Genomic DNA, 27,070 nt, shown 5'->3' on the forward strand with positions numbered 1-27,070 from the left:
TTGTATCGGAGTAACATTTGACCAGTGGGATCTGTACTTTGACTTAAGTAATGAAGTTGGGTTCTTTGTCCACCTCTGCCAGAATCAGAAAAGGATCCAGTTGCATGACTCCATAATAATAAACCTGACTCAATCGATGAGAGATAAATACACCTCAGCGCCACTAGATGGCAGTACTGAGTTCACATTCGGGTTAAATCCGCATTTCAGACTCACCGAACAAGTCAACCTGAAAATAACACAAGAGAGTGTCATTATTATGGAGAAACTTGGGTTTAACAGTTACAGCACTTTTATGTTGTAGCAGCTTCAGTATTTTGTTTATGTTGAACCTGATGGATTTGGAAATGCATACGATTTAGCAAAGTGGGGTAAGCGTGAGAATTGAACATACTACTATTCTGAGATGTTTAGACATCAACTTAGTGATTTTGCTTGAAGAAATCTATATTTAACATTGATATTTCTTCATATTAGATGTTGAAATTTAAACAATAACTTGATAGTTCGCATAGTTAAGGTTTAATCTGTAATGTCCACTCAGAGATGATCAAAAATATTCTTTCTTTACAGTTCCTCTGTAATCTACATTCATTCATTCATTCATTCATACATGAGATGGAGAGATGAGTTATGGTATTGTATGAGAGAGTGGAGTGAATGAGAAGTATATTAAAGTGGTGCAAGACATGTATGAGAACAGTGAAACAGCAGTGAGGTGTGCAGCTGGAACGACTGAAGGTGAAGGTGGGACTCCATCAAGGATCTGTTTTGAGTCCTTTCTTGGTTGCCATAGTGATGGATAGCTTGACGGACAAAGTGAGGCAAGAGTCACCATGGAACATGATGTTTGCGGATGATATTGTGATATGTGGTGAAAGGAGGTTGAGCTGGGTTTGGAGAGATGGAGGTATGCATTGGAATGAAGGTGAGCAGGAGCAAAACAGAATACATGTGCATCAATGAGAATGGGGATGAGAGTGTAGTGAAGATGCAAGGAGTAGACGTAAAGAAAGTTGGTGAATTCTAGTACCCGGGTAAAATGGGGGCTGCGATAGTGAGGTGAGAAAGAGAGTGCAGGCAGGGTGGAGCAGTTGGAGAAGGATTTCGGGAGTCATTTGTGATAGGAAAGTCCCAGCAAAAGTGAAAGGTAAGATGTATAAGACAGTAGTGAGACCAGCTGTGATGTATGGATGATTGGAGACCGTACCCTTAACGAAGAGACAGGAGGCAAAGTTGGAGGTGGCGGAGTTGAGGATGTTAAGGTTTGCGATGGGAGGTTGGACAGGATAAGGAACGAGCACATCAGAGGGACAGCACATGTGGAGAGCTTGGGAATTAAGCTAAGAGAGATGAGGCGGAGATGGTATGGGCACATCCTGAGAAGAGATGCAGAGCATTTTGGAAGGAGAATGTTGAGGATGGAGCTGCCAGGCATGCGAAAACGAGGAAGGCCAAAGAGGAGATACATGGATGTGGTGAGAGAGCACATGAAAGTGGCAGGTGTGGTAGAGAAGGATGCGGAAGACAGGGAGCAATGGAGACGAAAGATCCGCTGTGGTGACCCCTAATCGGGAGCAGCCAAAAAAAAAAGAAGAAGAAGAAGACATACGTGAGATGGAGAATCAAATGGCTTGGAGACTGTATGATTAGGGCTCTTTATTCTACAGAATGTGGGTAGGCTGCCTGTGACCACAAGGACCATAAAAATATTTACGCAGTCATATCGCCCCAGTATGTATTGCTGTAGGGTAGAGGTATTCATGGGACTTGAAGAAAGTCAGTCCAATCCCTCCCACTCAATCAGTTATTATTTTTTATTGTACCTGCCTGCTGTGATTTGTAAAAAATAATAATAATAAGTTGGGTCTTGGCGGCACGGTGGTGTAGTGGTTAGCGCTGTCGCCTCACAGCAAGAAGGTCCTGGGTTCGAGCCCCGGGGCCGGCGAGGGCCTTTCTGTGCGGAGTTTGCATGTTCTCCCCGTGTCCGCGTGGGTTTCCTCCGGGTGCTCCGGTTTCCCCCACAGTCCAAAGACATGCAGGTTAGGTTAACTGGTGACTAAATTGACCGTAGGTGCGAATGTGAGTGTGAATGGTTGTCTGTGTCTATGTGTCAGCCCTGTGATGACCTGGCGACTTGTCCAGGGTGTACCCCGCCTTTCGCCCATAGTCAGCTGGGATAGGCTCCAGCTTGCCTGCGACCCTGTAGAAGGATAAAGCGGCTAGAGATAATGAGATGAGATGAGAGAGAAGTTGGGTCTTTTCTCCAGTTACTAGAGATGAATGAACAAACCTGTTAAACACATTGCACAAGCACCCAAAATGCTCCCTTGATCCTGCAGGGTTGTTTTTTTTTTTTGTCTGTCTGTCAGATGCGGTGGGATCCAAGCCCTGATGAGAACCTCTTCTTTAGTGTTTTTATTTAGGCGAGCTGGATGTTGTGTGGATTCCGCATTGATTCAGTGCGCCAGTTTTGAACATCAAAAAAATTAACACAACATATGGTATAATATAATACCAAGATACTGCCAGAGGTAATAACAGAATCAGTGTGCTAAACAACATGTGCATTTCATTCATGGAAAAAGATACTGTTGTTTTGACAAGATACATATTACATCATAGCTTTGTCAAGTCCTGCAATTTTCACCTTGTTGTCCAAACTAAGAAGGGGTCAAAGGTGGAATTCCAGTGCTGGTGAGATACAGTCACTGAACACTTTATTAGGAACACTATACTCATACTGGGTTGGGCCTCCCTTTGCTCTCCAAACAGCCTCAATTCTTCATGGCATGGATTCCGTGAAATGTTTGAAAAGTTCCTTTGAGATTCAAGTCCATGTTAATATGATTTTCAGGTGCACTCTGATGCTGCAAATCTCCTGTTCTACCACATTCCAAAGGTGTTGTGTTGGATTCAGATCTGGTGACTGGGACGACCACTGCCGAGCACTGAACTCATTGTCTTGTTCATGAAACCAGTTTGAGACAACTTTTGATTTGTGACATGGTACATTTTCATGCTGGAAGTAGCCATTGGAAGATGGTAAATTGTAGCCATGAAGGGATGCACATGGTCAACAACAATACACAAATAGACTGTGTGATGATGATTAACAGGCCCAAACTGTGCCAAGAAAACATTCCCCACACCATTGCACCACCTCCACCAGCCTGGACTGTTGACACAAGGCAGGTTTGGTCAGTGGATTGATGCAGTTGGTTCCAAATTGTGACCCTACTATCTGTGTGCTTCAGCAGAAATCAAGATTCATCAGACCAGGCTACATTTTACCAGTCCAGTTTTGGTGAGTCTGTCCCCACTGCAGCGTCAGCTTTCTGTTCTTGGCTGACAGAAGTGGTGAGTGTTTGTCTGTTTAATACTATTGATGTACAAAAGGTATGCAGGCGAGTATGTGAACAATGCTGCTTGTGCAGCTGCTTCATAATCACCCATCAGCTATCAGTATAGAGGTCTAAAACACAGTTGTATTGGCTGTTTCATTCTGCAAAGCATGGCCCCTTAATTTTGAAAAGGTAGAATTTCTTGAAAGCAAAAATTGCACTTTTTTTTAAATTTAGGCGGCATTCTGATTTTACTCAGTCATTTTATTCAATTTTTACTTCAGTCATTGTCTGGATGTCGTCAGCCCTTGTAAATTTAGAAAAATGTTGGAGATTTCTTTTCTGACATGCAGGTTACGATGCCACCATGGCTCAGAGGGTTGGAAGTGGTCCGACGTGCGGGGTGCCTGCAGTAGTTTTATGTTTGGTAGCCCTGTTTTGTGCCAACCTGCTTCTCTATTTCTACCTGGATGCTCTATACGAGGGCACTTCTCCACCTTCAGCACACATGCACTGCTCACCAGGATATTTTAAGGTGGGCACGATGAAAAACTGCACCCCGTGGTTGCAGTGTCCTGAAATCCGTGCTAATGTTCGTCGTCTCAGACTGATTGGACAGGGAGCTGTTAAGCAGGTATATATATATTTTTAAGCTGTGTATATATTTAGGTGACATGATAATGTTTTAACAAGTTGTGTTTTGTGGTGTGTTTCAGGTGTACCTGTCAGAGTGGCAGGGGCAAAAAGTAGCCCTGTGTGTCTTGTCATCAGAGCAGTACAAAGCTGATTTCCTTCATGGCGTGTCCATGCTACGTTCCTTGCAGAGTGTGCGTGTGGTATCACTAGTGGGTGTGTGTGAAGAGGATGGAGTATTTGTTACCGAGTACCACCCTCTGGGATCAGCACTAACACTTGATTCTACTCTTGCTCAGGATCGTTACCGCAGTCAGGACTCGTGGCACGTGCGGCTGCGTCTGGCACTAGATTACGTTGTCTTTCTGGTGTTTTTACACAACAGCCCGGTGGGTACCCGTGTCATGTGTGACTCTAATGACCTCCAAAAAACACTTAGTCAATTCTTGTTGACCACTGATCTGCGGCTTTTGGCGAACGATCTTGATGCCCTGCCTTTGGTAGAGCATGGGGGTGAGGGCATCAAGTGTGGTCATCGTCAGCTGATGGGTGATTTTGTTGCTCCAGAGCAGCGGTGGCCTTATGGTGACGAGGTGCCTTTCTCAGATGACCTCATGCCAGGCTACGATGAAAAGTCAGATATTTGGAAGATTCCAGATGTGACCCATTCTTTGCTGGGTCATGTCTCAGGGAGCGATGTTATCCACTTGCACCTCTTTCAGATCCATGCAGAGTGTAAGAGGCAGAATCCTAAGCTACGACCAACAGCGCACAAAGTCCTCAGTGTTTATCGCTCTGTATATGACAACATGAAGGAAAGTCATACAGAAAGTGTCCGAGACATGCTGTGAATTTCATATGATTCGGTTTGTGTGTTGGGAGCAAGTTAAAAAAGCAGTCCAGGGCCAGGGAACGTGAAAGTGGTGAGCAAGGTAGCAGTATTCAGTTCAGTAGGCAATAAAAGATGTTAATGTCGTTATGCACCATTTGGTAAAAACTGGACACATTTTAATAAAGTTAAAACCACATGCTTTTGGATGGTGACCTCTCACTTTGTCTTTTTTATTACTTCTGAGATATATTAAAATTTTTTTTCCTATTTTACAGCCAATACCATATTAAATTGTATAAAACATTATACATTGAAATTGTTTTTGGCAAATACCTTTTGTACCAGGCAACAGTACATGGGTAACTCTGATCGTGTTTCATCCATATGCTCAAATGAAATGTAAAAAAAAAATTTAAAAATTTAACTCCTGAGATTTGTTTAAACTGAGACCATGGAAATAAAGTGGACAGAGTTATTTGTGATGACACTAGCAAAGTTTTTTTTCTCATCTCATCTCATTATCTCTAGCCGCTTTATCCTTCTACAGGGTCGCAGGCAAGCTGGAGCCTATCCCAGCTGACTACGGGCGAAAGGCGGGGTACACCCTGGACAAGTCGCCAGGTCATCACAGGGCTGACACATAGACACAGACAACCATTCACACTCACATTCACACCTACGGTCAATTTAGAGTCACCAGTTAACCTAACCTGCATGTCTTTGGACTGTGGGGGAAACCGGAGCACCCGGAGGAAACCCACGCGGACACGGGGAGAACATGCAAACTCCACACAGAAAGGCCCTCGCCGGCCCCGGGGCTCGAACCCAGGACCTTCTTGCTGTGAGGCGACACCGCTAACCACTACACCACCGTGCCGCCCCAAGTTTTTTTTTTTTTTTTTTTTTAGATTTTTTTGGGCTTTTTTCACCTTTATTATTGGATAGGACACTGTAGAGACAGGAAATGAGCGGGAGAGAGAGACGGGGAGGGATCGGGAAATGACCTCGGGCTGGAATTGAACCCAGGTCCCCGGATTTATGGTATGGCGCCTTATCCACGACGCCCCAAAGTATTTTGAATATGTTTACAGCTAATAATGCACTGTAATGAGTGAGGTTTAATACTTTGTCTTTTAGGAAGTATTGGCCACATCTCAGTTTTGATGTGTTGAAGTTGGCTGAAAGACTACTGCTTAGCTACAGTGCTCCAAGTCTTGGTTTGTCAAGAACTTCAGAGGCACTGTGTTACTTGCTTTCCACCAGTGCAAATTTAGTGCTAGTTCTGGGGGATTGGTGCCAGTGCTGGTTCTGAACCAGTTTTCTTTTCCGTAGACTAGAGAGCCACCATAGCCAATCAGTTTTCCATGTCCAAGAGCCGGTTCTTTGGCTGTTGAAACCTGAAGAACTGGTCCGTGATTAAGCACCAGTTCCAAACCTGCCCTCGAACTGTCTTGGTGGAAAAGGGGTAATAGGCTCTAACGTGTACAATAACCCTCCATGTACTACTTTTGTGTATCACATTTGCATTACCAGTATTTAGCAGACACCCTTGTCCAGAATGACTTACAGAAGTGCTTGGTAATCTCTATCAAAACATATGGTGGTCATGGCCTGAAGGTTAGAGAAGCAGCCTTGGGCCCAAAAGATTGCTGGTTTGATTCCTGGGACGGGCAGGAAAAATGTGAGGGGAGTTGAGTGAATGAACAGCACTTTCCCCTTCCTCTGTATCATGGCTGATGTGTCCTTGAGCAAGGCAAGGGTGCTGTAGCATAGCTGCCAACTGCTCTGGGTGTGCGTGCGTTCACTGTTTCAGGAACTTTGCTGTGCTTGAGTATACATGTGACAAATAAAGGCTTCTTAATAAGAATACCATCAAGCTCTAACCCTGTTAGTGGATTTTAGCAGAGGTTGACAAAGAACCCAACTTCATTACTTAAGTCAAAGTACAGATCCCACTGGTCAAATGTTACTCCGATACAAGTGAAAGTTCATCTCATCTCATCTCATTATCTCTAGCCGCTTTATCCTTCTACAGGGTCGCAGGCAAGCTGGAGCCTATCCCAGCTGACTACGGGCGAAAGGCGGGGTACACCCTGGACAAGTTGCCAGGTCATCACAGGGCTGACACATAGACACAGACACAAGTGAAAGTTGTCCAGTCAAATTTTTACTTAAGTTAAAGTACTGAAGTACTTGCTTTTAAAAATACTTAAGTATTAAAAGTACATTTTCTATCAACGCATTGTTGTATTATTGCCACAACGCTTACAAAACCTAATGCCATTACCAAAGACAGAAATGTGAATTCACAAAATGAACGCATGCTGTGCCATCATGGTGGTTTAACGTTAAGCTAGCTAGTCAGTGAAGCTCCACCTGACATGCTAGCAAACTCTTTTTGAACTCGAAATCATATTGGGTAGCTAACGTTACTAGAAAAGAAACATCTCTACATTCTGTTTATTTGGCAAGATTATGCTAAAACATATTTATGAAAGGACTTCAGAAAAGTTAACATTATTCATGTTGGCGTAACTCTGTTTCCGTAATATGCTTCCGCAGGTTGGACGGCGAGTTTTTGTAGGCCGTGATGTGGTTCATTTTCAGCAAACAAAGCAAACATTTAAAACAAAATGGATCTTTATTCCTTTCAGAAAACTGAAACATGGGTTCTAGGTATGGCCATGGGTGCGTGTGCATTCTCCAGAAGAACCATCTCCTTCCATTGTGCCATCAACTGATCATGTTCAAATGATGCTGCTGAGAAACCACTGAACTTGATTTTATCCAGTCTATGGATGTGATGTGACCCTAGTGATTACTGATAGGCTCTCAGTGTCACCTGGAAAAAACAATCACATTTTAGAAAAGAAAAAGACATCCACTTTCAAAGCTGCTTAATAGTAACGAGGAACTTGATAGAAATTTAGTGGAGTAAAAAGTACGATATTTGGTTTTCAAATGTAATGAAGTTAAAGTCATAAGTTTCCAAAAAAAAAAATACTCAAGTAAAATACAGATACTCAAAAAGTGTACTTAAATACAGTACTCAGGTAAATGTACTTTGTTACTGTCCACCTCTGGATGTTAGTACAGCAAGAATAGAAAATATTCAAGTGAATTTTTAAATAAGAAAATACAGTGGTGCTTGAAAGTTTGTGAACCCTTTAGAATTTTCTATATTTCTGCATAAATATGACCTAAAACAACATCAGATTTTCACACAAGTCCTAAAAGTAGATAAAGAGAACCCAGTTAAACAAATGAGATAAAAAAATATTATACTTGGTCATTTATTTATTGTGGAAAATGATCCAACATTACAGATCTGTGAGTGGCAAAAGTATGTGAACCTCTAGGATTAGCAGTTAATTTGAAGGTGAAATTAGAGTCAGGTGTTTTCAATCAATGGGATGACAATCAGGTGTGAGTGGGCACCCTGTTTTATTTAAAGAACAGGGATCTATCAAAGTCTGATCTTCATAACACATGTTTGTGGAAGTGTATCATGGCACAAACAAAGGAGATTTCTGAGGACCTCAGAAAAAGCGTTGTTGATGCTCATCAGGCTGGAAAAGGTTACAAAACCATCTCTAAAGAGTTTGGACTCCACCAATCCACAGTCAGACAGATTGTGTACAAATGGAGGAAATTCAAGGCCATTGTTACCCTCCCCAGGAGTGGTCGACCAACAAAGATCACTCCAAGAGCAAGGCATGTAATAGTCGGCGAGGTCACAAAGGACCCCAGGGTAACTTCTAAGCAACTGAAGGCCTCTCTCACATTGGCTAATGTTAATGTTCATGAATCCACCATCAGGAGAACACTGAACAACAATGGTGTGCATGGCAGGGTTGCAAGGAGAAAGCCACTGCTCTCCAAAAAGAACATTGCTGCTTGTCTGCAGTTTGCTAAAGATCATATGGACAAGCCAGAAGGCTATTGGAAAAATGTTTTGTGGACGGATGAGACCAAAATGGAACTTTTTGGTTTAAATGACAAGTGTTATGTTTGGAGAAAGGAAAACCCTGCATTCCAGCACAAGAACCTTATCCCATCTGTGAAACATGGTGGTGGTAGTATCATGGTTTGGGCCTGTTTTGCTGCATATGGGCCAGGACGGCTTGTCATCATTGATGGAACAATGAATTCTGAATTATACCAGCGAATTCTAAAGGAAAATGTCAGGACATCTGTCCATGAACTGAATCGCAAGAGAAGGTGGGTCATGCAGCAAGACAACGACCCTAAGCACACAAGTCGTTCTACCAAAGAATGGTTAAAGAAGAATAAAGTTAATGTTTTGGAATGGCCAAGTCAAAGTCCTGACCTTAATCCAATGGAAATGTTGTGGAAGGACCTGAAGCGAGCAGTTCATGTGAGGAAACCCACCAACATCCCAGAGTTGAAGCTGTTCTGTACGGAGGAATGGGCTAAAATTCCTCCAAGCCGGTGTGCAGGACTGATCAACGGTTACCGGAAACGTTTAGTTGCAGTTATTGCTGCACAAGGGGGTCACACCGGATACTGAAAGCAAAGGTTCACATACTTTTGCCACTCACAGATATGTAATATTGGATCATTTTCCTCAATAAATAAATGACCAAGTATAATATTTTTGTGTCATTTGTTTAACTGGGTTCTCTTTATCTACTTTTAGGACTCGTGTGAAAATCTGTGAATGTTTTAGGTCATATTTATGCAGAAATATAGAAAATTACAAAGGGTTCACAGACTTTCAAGCACCACTGTATATGTAAATGTTTAGTGAGAGAGAAGGGGGATCTAATCTAAGGGGAGACCTAAATTTTAAAAAACCAAAGGTTCGAACAAATATGAAAAGCATGTGCGTATCGAGCTGTGGGGTGACTTTATGGAACAGACTGGAGACAGAAATAAAACAAAGTGCAAATATAAATCTGTTTAAAAAAAGGTGCAAAAATATTTTTAAACAAGTACATGGAAGAGGAAGTATGTTAACGGAGGATGATGAGGGATAAGTCTATAAATAGAATAGGGTTGATTGTTATATTAGAACTAACTTAGTATATGGTGTATATATGGTATATATTTATTTATGGGGATAGTTTATTTATTTATATTTACAGGGATAGGTATGTGGTATATATTGATATAGATATTTATGAAGTGTATATATGGTATGTATTGTATATTTATTTTGTGATTATATATTTATATAGATATTCATGAAGTGTATATATGGTATATATTTTTATAGGTGTATTAATGTAGTTAGGATTTCGGGGTAGTTAAAAAGGGGTGGGAAATTAAAAAAGTATTGTACTTCTTCCCACTCCTTTTTCGAACAATGTGCGGTGTTTTGTAATGTCTTAGCTCTTTGTTATTTTATTTTTTTAATTTCTCGTTTTCTTTCTTTTGTATGTACAAATAGTTGCATACATTTTTAATACATGTTCGAAATAAATAAATTCATTCGTTAAATGTGCAGAGGTGTACTAGTGAACTTTCCTATTGGTGTATTTTGTCTCTCAGCAGAGCAGCACAAACACCTGGACTGCGAATCACGTTTATTGCTCAGTACGTTCTCACACAAAGAATTTTTGGTGATTGAACAGTTCAGATAGAAGAATTTAGCAAGAGACAGAAAACAAAAGTAGCTATACACGTAGAATAAAAAAGAAGAATCTAGAAGTTTGAGAAGTGGGCATGTTTAAGCGGTAATGTGCAGAGCTGTTGCTGTACAGGAAGTCCCTGGATGTGCAAAAAATGATGAAGCTGGAGAAGAGTCGGGTATGAAATCAGTAATTTAATGATTATTATTATGAAGACCGCTTTGATAAATCCCTCGTTGAGCTTATAGGTGCTCTGGTTATCTTCCAGTGACGACGACTTCTTCTTCTGTCGATTCATTGGCGGTTAACAATCGATGTGTATTACCGCCATCTACCGGGCTGAGGTGTGATCTCCAGGGATATTAAATTGCTGACTGATTATTAAAAAAAACAAAAAACTAAATTCTGTTTGCTAGTTGAGTGTCCTTTAAATACTGTGTTAGAGCTGTTACTGCTGATTGTGTGAATGGCTGACTTAATAAGTTGTCTATAGTTACAGGTTCTCAATGCCCTCCCCATCTTCTCTCTTTCACTGGAATACTGTGTACAGAACATGCTCAACCTTTTCTATTTCTCCACAGTGTGCCCTATCCTCAGCCCCGTCAACCAAACCTCTTCCCTTTCGTTTCAGATCACCACCCCCTTCTAATCACCACCTCCTTTTGTAAATTATATAGATGCCTTCTTTTCTCCTCTGTATTCCATCTCTCCTGCCCAGTGACCGCTTGCTGCTAATGGCGCCTTTAACAAGCGCTCACGAAGAAAGGAACCGGAAATACGTCATTTGTTGTGTGTGCGTAGTCGCGTCGGTGGGTTGTTTGCAGTAATGGGAGGGTTTCCGTGTTTGTGTGTCCGGTGCTGATTAATAACAAGCGGTCGGGGAGTGAAGCAGAGGCCGTGAGGCGGCCGGTTTGTCCGTTTGTTTTGTGCAAAACGGAGCCGCCGAGTGCGACGCTGCCATTATGAGCTCGGAGCAACCGAGCGACAGCAGTGAACCGGAGGAAGCTCGGCTCACCCGCGACTCCGCCGAACTGTTCCGAGAGGACGAGAGTGAAGAGGAGGAGGAAGAGGAGGATGTCCGCTCGAAACCATCGTCTCCAGAGAGCAGGCGTGAGAGTTCCCGCACTCAGGGCAGCTCGCGGCCTGAGAAAGCGGCGGATGACGGAGCTCCGAGCGCCGGCTTCAGGACCTCCGGTGCGCGCGAGTCGCTCTTCTCATGGCTGCGGAACCGGAGTGTGCGCAGAGGGCCGCTTGTGGATCCGGCCCGGGATAACTTTCGGACTATGACTCGCCTTTATTCATCCATGAGCCCCGCTACGGACTCCATGAACCTCAGCACCCAAACGCACGGTGCCGTGTTTAATCTGGAGTACTCACCGGACGGGTAAGAAAGCTCCCCTTCCTCTCATAAACCCCCTGCAGGACAGGGGTCCAAACCCCAAGCTGCTCTGTAGCCTGCGACAGCCAAAGTGTTTTCGTATCTGTCTTTAGGTCGGTGTTGACTGTGGCCTGTGAGCAGACAGAAGTGCTGCTGTTCGATCCCATTTCATCCAGACACATCAAAACGCTGGTGGAGGCTCATGAGGACTGCGTGAACAACATCCGGTACATCAGCTCCTGCTTCATTCATCTGGCTTTAGATATAGAAACTGATTGATTTACATCTGATCCCTGAAAAGCAGGTCTGAGATGCGTTTTACCCACATCTCATCTCATCATCTCTAGCCGCTTTATCCTGTTCTACAGGGTCGCAGACAAGCTGGAGCCTATCCCAGCTGACTACGGGCGAAAGGCGGGGTACACCCTGGACAAGTCGCCAGCTCATCACAGGACTGACACATAGACAACCATTCACACTCACATTCACACCTACGGTCAGTTTAGAGTCACCAGTTAACCTAACCTGCATGTCTTTGGACTGTGGGGGAAACCGGAGCACCCGGAGGAAACCCGTGCGGACATGGGGAGAACATGCAAACTCCACACAGAAAGGCCCTCGCTGGCCACGGGGCTCGAACCCAGACCTTCTTGCTGTGAGGCGACAGCGCTAACCACTACACCACCGTGCCGCCCGTTTTACCCACATGTGGGAATCAAAAAGCTGATGGTTGTTTTGCCCTAAACAACTAGAAAGACAACCCTGATTGTCATTCAATATGCAACAAGTGTACACTGAATGAAATTTGGCTCAGCACAGAAATAACCACGAAGTGTATTAAATTAAATTATGCAGCAGCAGCAAAAATAATATAAAGTGACCTGTGGAATTTGGGTTTGGAGTTCCGCAGTCTGATGACCTGGGGGAAAAGCTGTTACAGAACCGGGTGGTCGTGCACCGAATGCTGCGGCACCTCTTTCCAGACAGGAGAATGGTCTATAATAAGGGTGTGAGGGGTCACTGATGATGTTTCTGGCTTGAGACGTGCAGTGTCTTGAATGGAGGGAAGAGAAGTCCCAATGATTTTTCTCTGCTGTCCTCACGGCTCTCCTCACATTCTTCCAGTCAGAGGCGCTGCAGCCTCCAGACCACACAGAGATGCAGCTGGTTAGAACGCTCTCTGTGGTGCTTTCTGTAGAAAGGAGTAACTCTGGAATTAGTGGTCAAAATGTTTTTGTTTGTTTCTTTTTATCTGTACCCGCTTATCCTGTGCAAGCTGGAGCCTCTCCCAGCTGACCATGGGCGAGAGGCAGGGTACACCTTGGACAAGTCACCAGCTCATCACAGGGCTGACACACACAACCATTCACACTCACGGTCAATTTAGAGCTACCAGTTAACCTAACCTGCATATATTTGGACTGTGGGAGGAAACCCACGCAGACACAGGGAGAACATGCAAACTCTCCATAGAAAGACCCTCGTTGACTGCTGGGTTCGAACCCAGAACCTTCTTGCTGTGAGGCGACAGTGCTAACCACGACACCACCATGGTCAAAATGTTGTTGTTGTAACAGTGTAATACAACCGTATCGCATGAAGTAGTATTAGGATGCACACGAGATACAAGGGGTTTGTACTGACTGCATGGAAACAGTTTAATTCCCTGTTAGCAGTGTTCAGTTGCAATAGTGAGTGTGTACACAAGGATGCTGCAGATCTTATAACTTAGAAAGGCAATGTTGGGCCGCTCAGGTATGAGGTCAACATCAGATGCACGTTTTTCTTTTTTCTTTTTTTTGATGCAGTTATGGGAGCAGTGACAAAATCTTACTACTCTGTCACATTTACTCAAAACATGACAGGATGCGCTGTTTTAGGAAAATCATCACTAATGGGTTGGTTTGATGCAGACTGATGCAAAGAAGAGGGCTGTTTCAACACCAAAGTTTTCTAATAACAGCACTTCAGAAAGTATTCTATTCCTCTTGTATCGCTGCACTTTGCTAACATAAGCAATTTTGTTTTATTTATTAATTTATAGCTTATAGTTGTGTTAAATGTTGTGGAAGATACACAAGTTATAGCTACAGTGTTCCTCGTAATTAATAAGACAAAAATGCAGCTTGTCACTTTAGCAAGAATCTATAAGAACTTTTTGTCCTGAAGACTTTCCTGTGTTGGAAACCTTAGTTACAGGTTTGCTTCTGACTGTTACAAAGCACTAATCCTGGATCTTCCAAAAAATGCTAAATAAAATTCCCCTCACAGAAAAGTCTCCATATTAACAATTACATGTTTTTGAAATGTGTAAATGTGATGCATCCGCTATACAAGTCTTAAGTATTAGAGCAAACATGTTAACACGCGGCGGCACGGTGGTGTAGTGGTTAGCGCTGTCGCCTCACAGCAAGAAGGTCCGGGTTCGAGCCCCGTGGCCGGCGAGGGCCTTTCTGTGTGGAGTTTGCATGTTCTCCCCGTGTCCGCGTGGGTTTCCTCCGGGTGCTCCGGTTTCCCCCACAGTCCAAAGACATGCAGGTTAGGTTAACTGGTGACTCTAAATTGACCGTAGGTGTGAATGGTTGTCTGTGTCTATGGCCCTGTCCACACGGCAACGGATTCAGGTGAATCTGATAAAATTGTTTATCGTTTCGGCCTGGCGTCCACACAGCACCGGCGTTTTGGGTGCCCCAAAACGAAATCTTTTGAGAACGGGTTCCAGAGTGGAAAAATCTGGCAACGGTGCTGTTGCGAAGTCGTCTGGATGAGTAGAACGGATTTGTTTACGATGACGTCACAACCACATGACTGTCGGTGCTTCACGCCAGGTAGAAGTGTAATGAACTCGATGCGAGTTGTCAACAAATCCTATAACTTGGTTCATGAAATGCGCTTACAAAATATTTTCACTGCTTTCCAAAAACAAAAACAATCCCGCCAGCAAAAATAGGGAAAAAAAAACGGAGCGATCTCACCTCTTCAGATGTTGGTTTAAGTCCGACAATACATTCCTCAAAAAGGGCGTAGAAGAACAAAGTAATCCATCAACGTGTAGCATTCAATTTATTCCGTACCATTAAAGAATTCTGGAGGATATCAGAATGTTGGCGTACCGGCTTCCATCTACCCCCATTCATTCCTCTTTCCGCGTCTTTCGTTTTACGCTACTGATTAATAATCAAAACTTTTTATGTGGCTGATGCTACAGAAGAAGGGGTTTATGCGCATGCGTCTACTTCTATTGTTCTGGTGTCTCCGATGGGACCGTCTTACAGCGCACGTAGAGGTGTGGCATGTGTATTGCATCATTTTCAGCAAGCGTTGCGTTGCCATATGTACCTGATATTTTGCTGATCCGTTGCCCATGTGGACGCGATATTTAAAAAAAAAAAAAAATCTCGTTGCCGTTGTCGTGTGGATGTAGCCTATGTGTCAGCCCTGTGATGACCTGGCGACTTGTCCAGGGTGTACCCTGCCTTTCGCCCGTAGTCAGCTGGGATAGGCTCCAGCTTGCCTGCGACCCTGTAGAACAGGATAAAGCGGCTAGAGATAATGAGATGAGATGTTAACACGTGATCAAACACGTGTGACTTAACTTTCAGCTGAACTACTGAGTCATGCTATTTATAGAAAATTAATCAACACTGCCATAAGCAGCATGACTGATGCCTATGTGTAAAACTTTCGTGCACTATGATGAGGGTCATCTTTGCTTGAAAGTGCAGTTCTCATATTGACTGTAGGTGAAAGTGCAGTTGTTTATGTTCATATCTATAACTCTGTAAAAGTCATTTTCACGTTATTTTTTTTCAGTATTATTAGTTCACACGGGCATAGGCCGGTGAGTTAATGCCATCACGCGGCGTCTGTCCACAGTTCACAAAAAATCGCTACTCCTCCCTGAGTTTTCAATGGATTTTGTTTTTGTTTGGAAGCTGTAATCAGTCTGCACAAAAGTTACTCCCTGGTTTTATGATTTTCTCATTAACAAGTTGCAAATTAGGCTGATTAACAAGCTTTCAGGAAAATCGCTACTCCTCCCTCAGTTTTCAATGGTTTTTGATTATTTTGTTTGGAAGATCAACTTGTTCTAATTGTTCATATAAAGAGCAACTTGGCTAATTATAAACGAGTCTGGTTTCTTGTGGTACGGCAGTGTGAGCTACTGTGTCGCTGACACTCTGGTATTTCATTATATTTGTGACCGCTCACCGAATCCAGGGACACATGTCGGCCGAAACGAATCCGAGATAATCGCAAAAGAAGCTTTTTTTTTCGAAATTTGTGATTGTTTTTTTCCATCATGTGCAAGTTGAGATCTTGAAGAATGCAATCAGTATTTAAGATAAAAGATTGTTTTGTTGGAAAAGCATAAATGTTTTGTTGCAAATTGTCTCGTTTTTGTCAGGACTGTAGCCTGCTGGGGGGTGTGGGTAAATTACCATATGGGCCATTCACATGAAGATTTAAGTCATTTTTTTTTTTCCGCGAATCAGCTGTATGATGCGGGCTGAGCGCATGGCTACTTAACCTGCATACAGGTGTGTGATTTCACTATGGAATGAGTTACTAAACAGAGCGCAGAGGAGCAAACACCGCGAAGCAAACAGACACTCGGTATTTACATCGGAGATCACCATTTCTAGCAAAAAAAACCCCGCAACCTCGTTTTCCAGATTGAATGGAATACTTGAATGATCGGATGATACACGGACCGTTCTAGGATTACATTCCATTGGAGGCATTGGTGTGTGCAAGGTGCCGTTTCTCTTTCTGATGGGGTAAGTTTATTAATCTAAGGCTGTGTGGTTATTTTTGCATGTAACGGAGAGTGTTGTGGTTTGGTTAAGCCTAGGTCACAACCGGACGTACGATTTTTTGGCCGTGTGATTTTTGGCGTTTCCCAAATCACTGCGGGTTTTTTTTTTTTTGTTCACGGAGAAAGACGCGCGTTGGCTGTAAGTTTGTCTTGCAACCTGAAAAACACGTAAGCGCCCGTAGAGTTTGTTTGACATGACAAAGAACCTCTGCGGCCGGTCTGCGGCTCGAAAATTGGCACATCACGCGCGCTCTCGTGCGTTTCATGCGCGCTCTCCGTGTGTTTCTTGCGTTTTTTGCGTGTAGACCGGCCGTAGAAGCGCATACTGTACGGCCGGTTGTGACCGAGGCTTTACATGAAACTAGCATTGTATTAGTTGTGTCATCATCGTGCTATCTATCTTTCTTACGGTGTGAGTAATTTTTCAACCACAAAGCGTTAAAGTATACTTTAGGACTTATTTTTGTACTTCATAATTGTGTTGGGCATACTTTGCATGGAAGGAAAATTGACGTGGTGATCTTTGTTTACATGAAAGTAGCATCGTGCTAGCTCGTAGGGGGTAGGGCTTTCCTTAATGTCATGCAAATGAGCACCATTATGTGCCCGCCCTACACCCAGAGTAGCTGAGATGGAAAACTTTGAGGGCAATTTTCTCCCTTTTCTGTTTTAAGAAGTATACACTTTCAAAAGGCCACACATTCTTCAAATATTGTCAGATCTCCACATGGAAGGCATCATTGGAAAGCTTAGAAACTGTACTTTCTGAATCTGTCAATAACTCAAAATGCCCCCGGGCAGACATGTGTCCCTGGATTCTGTGATCTGCCACATTTGTAAGTCATCTTTAGACACACAGATATAAACATGTATCTCTCCTCAGGAACTTGAATGCTGCCATTGTGTTACTTGGGTATGTAAAGTCTGGTTATAAATTGATCCTCTGATGGTTCTGCAGGTTTCTGGATAACCGGTTGTTTGCCACTTGTTCTGATGACACCACCATTGCATTGTGGGACTTGAGAAAGCTGAACTCAAAAGTGTGTTCATTGCACGGGCATGCTAGCTGGGTGAAGAATATAGAGTATGACACACACACCCGCTTGCTTGTAACGTCTGGCTTTGATGGAAATGTCATCACCTGGGACACCAACAGGTTTGTGCTATTGGAATCTCACATTGCTTTGTGTGCAGTTGTGTGTTTAATGGGATCTAACTGGGGTGCATGTGTGCAGGTTCACGGAAGATGGCTGTCCGCATAAGAAGTTCTTTCACACGCGCTATCTGATGCGGATGCGTCTAACGCCAGACTGCAGTAAGATGCTCATCTCCACCTCCTCTGGTTACCTGCTTATCTTACATGACCTTGACCTCACCCAGAGCCTAGAGGTCGGTAGCTACCGCATTCTACGGGCCCGACGCACCCCACTCAGCACAGGTATGGATGTGTGAACTCTTTGCACATGTTCTTTTACAAAAGAGAGGTTTTCAGTCAATGCATTTGTGAAAGATTTGCATTGCAAAGACACTGACAAGGAGGAGCCCAATTTAAAAAAAAAAAAAAAAGGGATTTTGAAGGAAGCAAGTATTTAAAGCTAGATGGCCTTTTGCTTTCATAAAATTGGTGAAATTTAGTTCACTCTGAAATTTGGTCATGTGATGCATGTTTATTTCTGCAATATCTAAAAAAAAAAAAACAAACAAACAAAAAGAACCCCCAGGCCATTCTGTGGCTGGGAAGTTATTTAATTTGAGGGGATTCCCTCGCAAATAATGTGCATGAAATCGCTCACTTCGCACAGTCAAGCAGACAGAGGAAGTCCGGTGTGCGCATGCGCAGGTTTACTTGCTGCTTCTTCTTTTGGGTTTTACGGCAGCTGGCATTCAGTGTTGCATTACTGCCATCTGCAGGTTTACCTTGACCTGCACTGACAGTTACATCATTCTGTCGCTAAACAAACAGCTGATCCACCGAGGTGTTCGCTGGGCGCCGATATTTATTAGTTTAGTCCTGCGTTTCCTTTCCTTTGCAACATAACGTCTTTTCTTCTCACTTTCCGTTACTGTAGTCCGTCTTTCACGTTTCTTCCATTTTCCTTTCCTGTTTCACATTTGTATCCCACACTGTCTTGCGTGAACGGGGAAAAGCCCAACACATGATGCATGATCTTGAATTGGGTCATGACTGTAGGTACAGTTAACCTGGGCCTGCCCATCCTAAGTGTGACGCAACACGGGGGCCTGTTGCGAACTTAGTCTGGCAAGGCAAGCTATCTCCAGCTCTTCCAAGCTCCCGAAAAATCGGGAGCCAATCAACTTTGAGCATCTCCAACGGCCCTGGGTAGAGGCGTGTTCAAGGCAGTGATGTAGTAGAACTGCGACCGGAAGCCATAGATTGTTTACAGAATCTATGCCGGAAGCGCTTCATTCACTAGAAACATTACGAACATGGAGCAGCGGCAAGCCTTTGACACAGCGGTAGATGCTGTATTGAAAGCATTCAACGGGAAGTTCTCATTGAAAACGGAGCAAAGAGCAGCCCTGGAGGTATTTATCTTCTTCCTGTTACTCAAGCAGTTTCCATCGCGTCACATGCGTCAGAGGAAAGAGTGATGTGATTGGTTTAAGCTTCGTCACAGCCTTTTCTGGCTTCGACCAGTAGCAAACTGAGGCATTTCAGGGAGGCGGGTCAACCATGCGCTTTGGGAAACGGTTGGGCTTAATATCTTTGCCAGACCAATGCTCGCAGAGCTTTGAAGTTGCGTTAGCCAGACTAAGGTACAGTCCCTTTAAGAACTACATTTCCCATCAGCCAACTTCCGCGTTGACCTATGTCACGCCTGGGCGGGATCACCTACGTCACTTCCTCCCGGAGCTCATAAGTAACTGAGCAACGCTTCCTTCTTCCTCTTTCCGTCTTGGACTTCAAGCCGTCCGGACACAGAGATACTCACCCGAGCAAACCAGATAAAGATGTCTTTTCTTTCTTGCAAGATCCACGATTTAGCGCGATTTCTTTGTTTACCACTGGCCCCGGTAAAAATCCAGAATCGCGCGACTTTAAACTCCGATAGAGTTACAACCGGTTTTGTTTGTATATTATCAGTAACGTTACGTACGACTGCAGCCCAAGCAGTTAATTTAAAGAGTTAGAAGCGACCGGATCCTTCTAATTAAAGCGCTGTGCACATTATTCTGATCAGAGACTCTCTTCATCACGAGCGACCACGCGTCGGACCAAGAAATCCTCTGCTTTCTACAGAAGCGACTCACGTGCTCCACAACGGTGAAACTCCAAAAGTCTTGGAACATCTCATAATCTCGCGTAGAGACGAGATACTGAAGTAAGACTGGCATTTGGGCATAAAACTAGTCTTAGGAATTAGCTTTATTGAAGTAGTGTGAATTTAAACTCAGGAATGGTTTAATTGTTTACACTGTAGACACGCAGAGTGTCAAATGGATGATTGTTCTATTTTGTTTTAATCTCTCAATTGTTTGATAGGCTGTGCATGCTTCTCTATTCCTTACTAACATCCTCAATTTCCTTATTACACATTTTGACCTCATCAAGATTTCAGTGGATGTAGTAGTGTTATGAGCTAGTGGGTTAGCTACCGGCTAGTCCTTTGTTACTTAGAAACACGTGGCCACAGGCCTCACAACACACCTTAGCTAAACACACGGCTAATTCCTTTATCTCGTTAGCAAGCTAGGCTAACCTTTTGCTTAGGCCACACACAAACGCACCTTAGCTAGCAATCCATGCTAACTTTTTGTTCAGGCCACACACAGGCTAACTCTTTGTCAGGCCACGTGGACAAACACACCTTAGCTAGCAATCCATGCTAACTCTTTTGTTCAGGCCACACACACAGGCCTCACAAACGCATCTTAGCTAGCATTCCTTTGTCTTAGCTAGCGACACAAGGCTAATCTGTGTCTCCACACGTGGCCAACACATTGCAATTAGCGACCAAAGCTAACTCTCTTGCTGTACTTAGAAACACGTGGTCATAAGGCCTCCCTGTCACACACACGCACACGCACACACATACCATATCATATTTGTATATAATGATTCCAACTGATATTATCCATTTTTATCTTTGTTATAATAAATTAATTTATTATTGAAACTGTGTTTATTTGTGTTCCGATGTTTTTGAAGTCGCCCAACCTCAAAGAATTCCAAGGTGCATATGAGTTGTGTAATACGGTAAGGGGTCATCCATAATTTTCATCATTATCTTGAGTCTACAAAGAGTAGACTTTTGAGCAACCCCCCTCCCTCCCCCTCCCCCAAAAGTGTACATTAGCGGACAAAAAAATGATGGATCTACGTGGAATAGGAATTCAAAATAAAACCATGTCTTGTATTACTTTTTATTAAAATTGGATGACAGGACAATACAAAGATTCACAAGAGAAGAAAAGAAGACACAAGACGGTTCTAGAAGTTTTCATAGAAAGCAGGCAATTCATTTTACAGTCCCCCCAGGATTTTGCGGGACTTATTTGTGATTGTCGCGGGCTAAAATGTCTGATGTTGTGGGGGGTTTTCCAAAAAATTGCGATGAAAGTTGCGGTGTTTTTTAGGTTTTTGTTGCGATTACATTGCGGGAGGAAGTGAAAGTTGCGAGAAATTGTTGCGATTTTCTCTTTTTGTGATTAAAATTGAGTGATATGTTAAATATTAAGTTATTACTGAAAAACTACTGATTAAAAAAACAAAGACACTGAGAAATGGTCCTATAAACAACTTTATCAATATAAAAGATTACCAGGACTACAAAAATGCAGAAAAATAGGCTTTACTTATCCAAATGCACCTGTTGGTTCAAAAGTTAAAGTGCAGAGAACCTCACAGCACAACATGAAGTTACCTTAAAATATAAATGCCTCAGCTTTCATGTAAGAAAAAACACTATTAATACTAGTACTGTGTGCAGGCAGTCTCTCCTGAAGACTAAATTAAACAATTATAAACTAATAAAATAAATAGCTCAGGCTTCATAGAAGAAAAAACAATTTGAACAGAATCTCACAGTATGATGCTGAAGCTGCCTAAACAATGGAAAATAAAATACCATTTTGGCAAAAATGTATTAAATGTATTAATCAGTAGTTTTTGGCAAAAATCCATTAATTTCTTGTATTAAGTAAAAAAAAAAATAATGTAAAGTACACAGTCCTTCACTGCAAACATAACACACTTTCAGTAACAGAATTTAAGCCTACATAAACACTGACTCGCACATGCTGCTTCTCTTGAACGTATACATGGAAGTAAGCAGCGTTGCCAGATACTGCTGACGTTTTCCAAGCCCAAAATATGTTCAAAACTCGCCAAAATGCACTTGAAACCCCCCAACTGGACGGGAAACCGCCCAGTCTGGCAACACTGGAAGTAAGGCGGAAGGTAGTTTGTCAACGTCACCTCAAGATGACACCAACGGTTGGTCAAATTTGCGGGAAAGTTTCGGCGATTGGGTATAATTGCAACACCGCCCTGAATTCGCAAATCGCAACATCCTGGAGGGTCTGATTTTTGAAAATTAGGAACTGTCTTTTTAAGGGGAGCTGTTGCCTTTTGGCTTTGAAACATTCGTTTTTGATTCTTTCCAAGCAGCCTGTCCTGCCCTAACTGCCTCCTCTCAGATGAATGCAGGAAACAATAAATGTTTAAAAACTGCTCGTACTCGTTTGAAGGAGTCTTGTGAATAGCGGTATTTCTGCTATTCACAAATTTATAAACGCAGTCAAAATCTGGGTCAGCCATTGTTGTTGTATTGAAGAAAGAAAGCGTGTAGAGCTAGCTGGCAAGACCGATGTGGCGCGAAATTTTTAATATGGCGGCCGCCGATTCGCACATTGACGGATCATCATTTTTTCATTTTAAAAAGTGTACGCCTGGTCATTAACCCCCTCCCCCCAGCGTACGGTTTGTACGCTCGTGATAATGATGAAAATTATGGATGACCCCTAAGTGATCATAATAATTTGGAATATACCATAATTTAGCTGTTTGGTAATGTATTATTAAGCACTAAAATTAATGGTATTAATTAATGAGACTGATTCCATGAGTGATTTGATTCAATGAGACTGATTTAATGAGATTGATCACTTAATTACCAATTGCACCTATAGTTAAATTGGTGCCCCATGTGAGGCGATTGGTGTTGACTTCTTGAATATTGTTGCAACAACAGATAAACTCTCAGTTTGATTCAGCAGTTGCCAAGGAATATCCCCAGGTGTGTTAGACGGTTAACAGTAGCGTGATAACCATATCACAAAATACTAATAACCTATTCTTAACTTAGGATAAGAGAGAGCATTTCCAAACAAACTTTATCAATTGATTAATTAATTACCTAATAGCCAACCTAAGCAAACTGGCATCCCCTCATGTCTCAAAAATTGAAGACAATGCTCAAGACGTGTCTCTGCTTGAGGTCATTGCAGACCTCATTCACTGCTCTGCCTCCAAAAAGGCAAACATTAGGAACACGAGTAAGAGTGAATGCCAAAACAACATAGACAACTCGAATAAACATAGAGATCCAAAAAGAACAACCATTGGTGTCCAAGTAAGCTATTCCTGTCATACTTCCGAGATACTGATTCAGAAATCAGACGCCTCCGCAGAGAGGTTGAAAGGCTGACCACCAGCAATGCCGAGCTGGCAGCCGATAATAATGATTTATATAGGGAGTGTGAGCTCTTGAAGAACTCCCTTGATTGCGCCAAAAGGCTAGAGAAAGCTGAAATGGCTGCCAAGAGGGCTGCCGAGGAGCAGACCCCCCAAGAAGAGTGCGAGGGGCGTGAAAGACCCCCCAACAATGCGCCGAAGCTCAGAGCGGGAGGAGGCGTCTGAACCGGATACCGTAGATTACCTGGTCGAGGACCAGACACCCCGCCAAACTCCATCAACTCGCTACACGACTTCGTTTAGCCAGGGTGGAGCTGTACTGTGCTCATCCCGAGCCCAGGACCCTAGCACACCCAGGTCAGTGTGCTACATTACCCCTGATCCATCTTTGGATGAATCAGGCTATGAATCTAGTGCGAAATGGGAGCAACACCAGAGTAACTTAGATAGTGAGTACTCAAGAGAGCCAAGGAGGTCGCACAAGGGTGTGCACCAAACTCTTCGCTTACGGCAAATTGACCTACTTGGCAACGATGTTGAGCGATTTGATCCTGAGAATAAAAGAACAAATGTAAATGATTATTTACAAGAAATTGGCCGATGCCTGATGGACCTACCGAAAGCCACAATGCAAGAGAAACTCAAACTGATTTGGAAGACCTCCAGTAGCAGCGTTCGCGCCTTTTTAGAGACGCTACCCCCAAACATTCGCGATAGTTATTCGAAACTTCGCAATTACATGAGGGAAGAATATGCGCCGTACACGGACGAAACCTCCGCGACATTGTGTGCAATACAGATTAAACATAAACGGTCTGAGGCGCCTCGTGAATATTATAGATGGCTACATACTGCCTATTTCCAGGGTAGTAGCGCACCAGGCTTGGAAGAAGATAGAGGCTTCAAATCCCTCTTCTTACATAACCTCCACCCAAGCGTGCGGACTCAAGTCGCACTGACGTGTCAACAGGGTGTCCACTCGATGAGGGAAATTAGGCAACTAGCCCAAATGACCTGGGAGACCATTGTCAAAACCGCAAACGGAAACGATGATGAACCTAGAGTCCTTAGTCTCCAAGGTGAGGACAAGCCCCCGCTAGCCCTAGAAGGAGGCGAAGCTCCAAAAGGGGGACCCCCTGGAGAAATCCCGGTCCGAACCGCCCCTTGCCGAGCCATCACCAGGGTGAGTGGAAGAATCGGCAAGGTAAGGTCAGGAGGGACCGAGGGCAAGTCCACAATGACCATGGCAACCGGCCATCATGTGAAAAGGGTCGTAGGGAGCAAGGCGGTTGGCAGCAAGACCGTCATCCCCGCTCTGGCCAGAGACGGCAGGAGCGCTCCGACTGTAGCTCTAAACGTAGGGGTACAGATGACCGACACAGTGACTCAGACCAACCTGGTGAGTTCCGCTCAGAGCTGGATTCTTTAAAAGCCCAGTTGGCTGAGATTAAAGAACTGTTACAAAAGAGGTCCGACCCCTCAACAAATAAATAGAAACGAGCGTAAAAGGACAAAAGGCCTACTACGACCGAAAAGCCTCCCATCACAAATATCAAATAGGCGACAAAGTCCTACATTTTAACTTTACCAAGACAGTAGAAGTCTCAAAGTTCCTACCACATTGGTCAGGACCTCTCGATTGTAGGAAAACCGTTCCCCGTCGCGTATCGCATTAGGACATCCAGGCCTAATCAAACGCCCTCATATCGATTTCCATAACAATCAAATCAAGCCTTTTGAACAGTTTCACTCCAAAAAGGGGGGGACGATAGCTAGGCCCATCCTGTCCACCCAGCTTGTACGCCTCACTCATCACAAGCGTACACTGACATTCCCAGTCACATTCACCAAACACTAATACTTCTTTTCTTCCTTCATTCCTTCTCTTTTCTTGTTTTTTTTTTTTTTTATGCGTAGGGAATGAAATATACATGTTTCATGTTTAATGTTTCTTTATAGATGTGATTTTGACCTAGTTAGAGTAATTATATGCCCAAATGCCTCTGCCTCCAACTGTCTTACTGGAACTCATGAGTTTACACAGTTTTCACAGGACACCATGGACTGTGCAGAGCAAAGCCACCTCAAGGACTACGGACATGTGGACTGTACGGTACTGTGCTCTCAGTGCTACGACTACATCATACCCCTGAGACCAAAAGGGGGAATGTAGGTACAGTCCCTTTAAGAACTACATTTCCCATCAGCCAACTTCCGCGTTGACCTGGGCAGGATCACCTAAGTCACTTCCTCCCTGAGCTCATAAGTAACTGAGCAACGCTTCCTCTTCCCGTCTTGGACTTCAAGCCGTCCGGACACAGAGATACTCACCCGAGCAAACCAGATAAAGACGTTTTTTCTTTTCTTTCTTGCAAGATCCATGATTTAGCGCGATTTCTTTGTTTACCACTGGCCCCGGTAAAAATCCAGAATCGCGCGACTTTAAACTCCGATAGAGTTACAACCGGTTTTGTTTGTATATTATCAGTAACGTTACGTACGACTGCAGCCCGAGCAGTTAATTTAAAGAGTTAGAAGCGACTGGATCCTTCTAATTAAAGCGCTGTGCACATTATTCTGATCAGAGACTCTCTTCATCACGAGCGACCACGCGTCGGACCAAGAAATCCTCTGCTTTCTACAGAAGCGACTCACGTGCTCCACAACGGTGAAACTCCAAAAGTCTCGGAACATCTTCTCATAATCTCGCGTAGAGACGAGATACTGAAGTAAGACGCATTTGGGCATAAAACTAGTCTTAGGAATTAGCTTTATTGAAGTAGTGTGAATTTAAACTCAGGAACGGTTTAATTGTTTACACTGTAGACACGCAGCGTGTCAAATGGATGATTGTTCTATTTTGTTTTAATCTCTCAATTGTTTAATAGATAGGCTGTGCATGCGTCTCAATTTCCTTATTACACATTTTGACCTCATCAAGATTTCAGTGGATGTAGTAGTGTTATGAGCTAGTGGGTTAGCTACCGGCTAGTCCTTTGTTACTTAGAAACACGTGGCCACAGGCCTCACAACACACCTTAGCTAAACACACTGCTAATTCCTTTGTCTTGCTAGCAAGCTAGGCTAACCTTTTACTTAGGCCACAGGCCACACACACACCTTAGCTAGCAATCCATGCTAACTTTTTGTTCAGGCCACACACAGGCTAACTCTTTGTCAGGCCACGTGGACAAACACACCTTAGCTAGCAATCCATGCTAACTCTTTTGTTCAGGCCACACACACAGGCCTCACAAACACATCTTAGCTAGCATTCCTTTGTCTTAGCTAGCAACACAAGGCTAATCTGTGTCTCCACACGTGGCCAACACATCTCAATTAGTGACCAAAGCTAACTCTCTTGCTGTACTTAGAAACACATGGTCATAAAGCCTCTCACACACTCACACACACACATATACCATATCATATTTGTATATAATGATTCTAACTGATATTATCCATTTTTATCTTTGTTATAATAAATTCATTTATTATTGAAACTGTGTGTTTGTGTTCCGATATTTTTGAAGTCGGCCAACCTCAAAGAATTCCAAGGTGCATATGAGTTGTGTAATACGGTAAGTGATCATAATAATTTGGAATATACCATAATTTAGCTGTTTGGTAATTTATTATTAAACACTAAAATTAATGGTATTAATTAATGAGACTGATTCCATGAGTTATTTAATGATTCAATGAGACTGATTTAATGAGATTGATCACTTAATTACCAATTGCACCTACATGACGAAGCAGGAAAAAAATAGTGGAGAATTGAGGGCCATGTGGCCCTAAATTCATTAATT

At 43.2% G+C, this 27,070-nt stretch overlaps 2 protein-coding genes across 6 annotated transcripts in view; both read left to right on the plus strand.

Moving 5' to 3' along the window:
• The first annotated feature begins 216 nt into the window (after window positions 1–216).
• On the plus strand, window positions 217–5,291 carry pomk (protein O-mannose kinase). 3 transcript variants are annotated; one of them, XM_060924691.1, is made up of 4 exons: window positions 217–371; window positions 3,258–3,360; window positions 3,698–3,978; window positions 4,061–5,291. In XM_060924691.1, exons 3-4 carry the CDS (start codon window positions 3,712–3,714, stop codon window positions 4,826–4,828), a joined length of 1,035 nt encoding a protein of 344 aa, XP_060780674.1. In that variant the 5' UTR covers window positions 217–371; window positions 3,258–3,360; window positions 3,698–3,711; the 3' UTR covers window positions 4,829–5,291. The 3 variants fall into 3 exon arrangements, with proteins under 3 accessions (XP_060780674.1, XP_060780675.1, XP_060780676.1); XM_060924692.1 differs by having other exon boundaries at window positions 3,261–3,360; XM_060924693.1 differs by having other exon boundaries at window positions 3,258–3,978.
• Window positions 5,292–11,029: 5,738 nt separating this feature from the next.
• The window catches only part of wdr32 (WD repeat domain 32), a 28,604-nt gene continuing 12,563 nt past the window's right edge, over window positions 11,030–27,070 (plus strand). Inside the window, exons 1-4 of one of the 3 annotated variants that reach the window (XM_060925749.1) lie at window positions 11,030–11,787; window positions 11,895–12,008; window positions 17,559–17,756; window positions 17,836–18,038. In XM_060925749.1, coding sequence (XP_060781732.1) covers window positions 11,366–11,787; window positions 11,895–12,008; window positions 17,559–17,756; window positions 17,836–18,038 — 937 coding nt within the window. In that variant the 5' untranslated portion in view covers window positions 11,030–11,365. The other 2 variants (XM_060925748.1, XR_009655055.1) reach the window with 2 other exon arrangements.

The sequence above is a fragment of the Neoarius graeffei genome, chromosome 7 (assembly GCF_027579695.1).
Source record: "Neoarius graeffei isolate fNeoGra1 chromosome 7, fNeoGra1.pri, whole genome shotgun sequence".
Classification (NCBI taxonomy): Eukaryota; Metazoa; Chordata; class Actinopteri; order Siluriformes; family Ariidae; genus Neoarius; species Neoarius graeffei.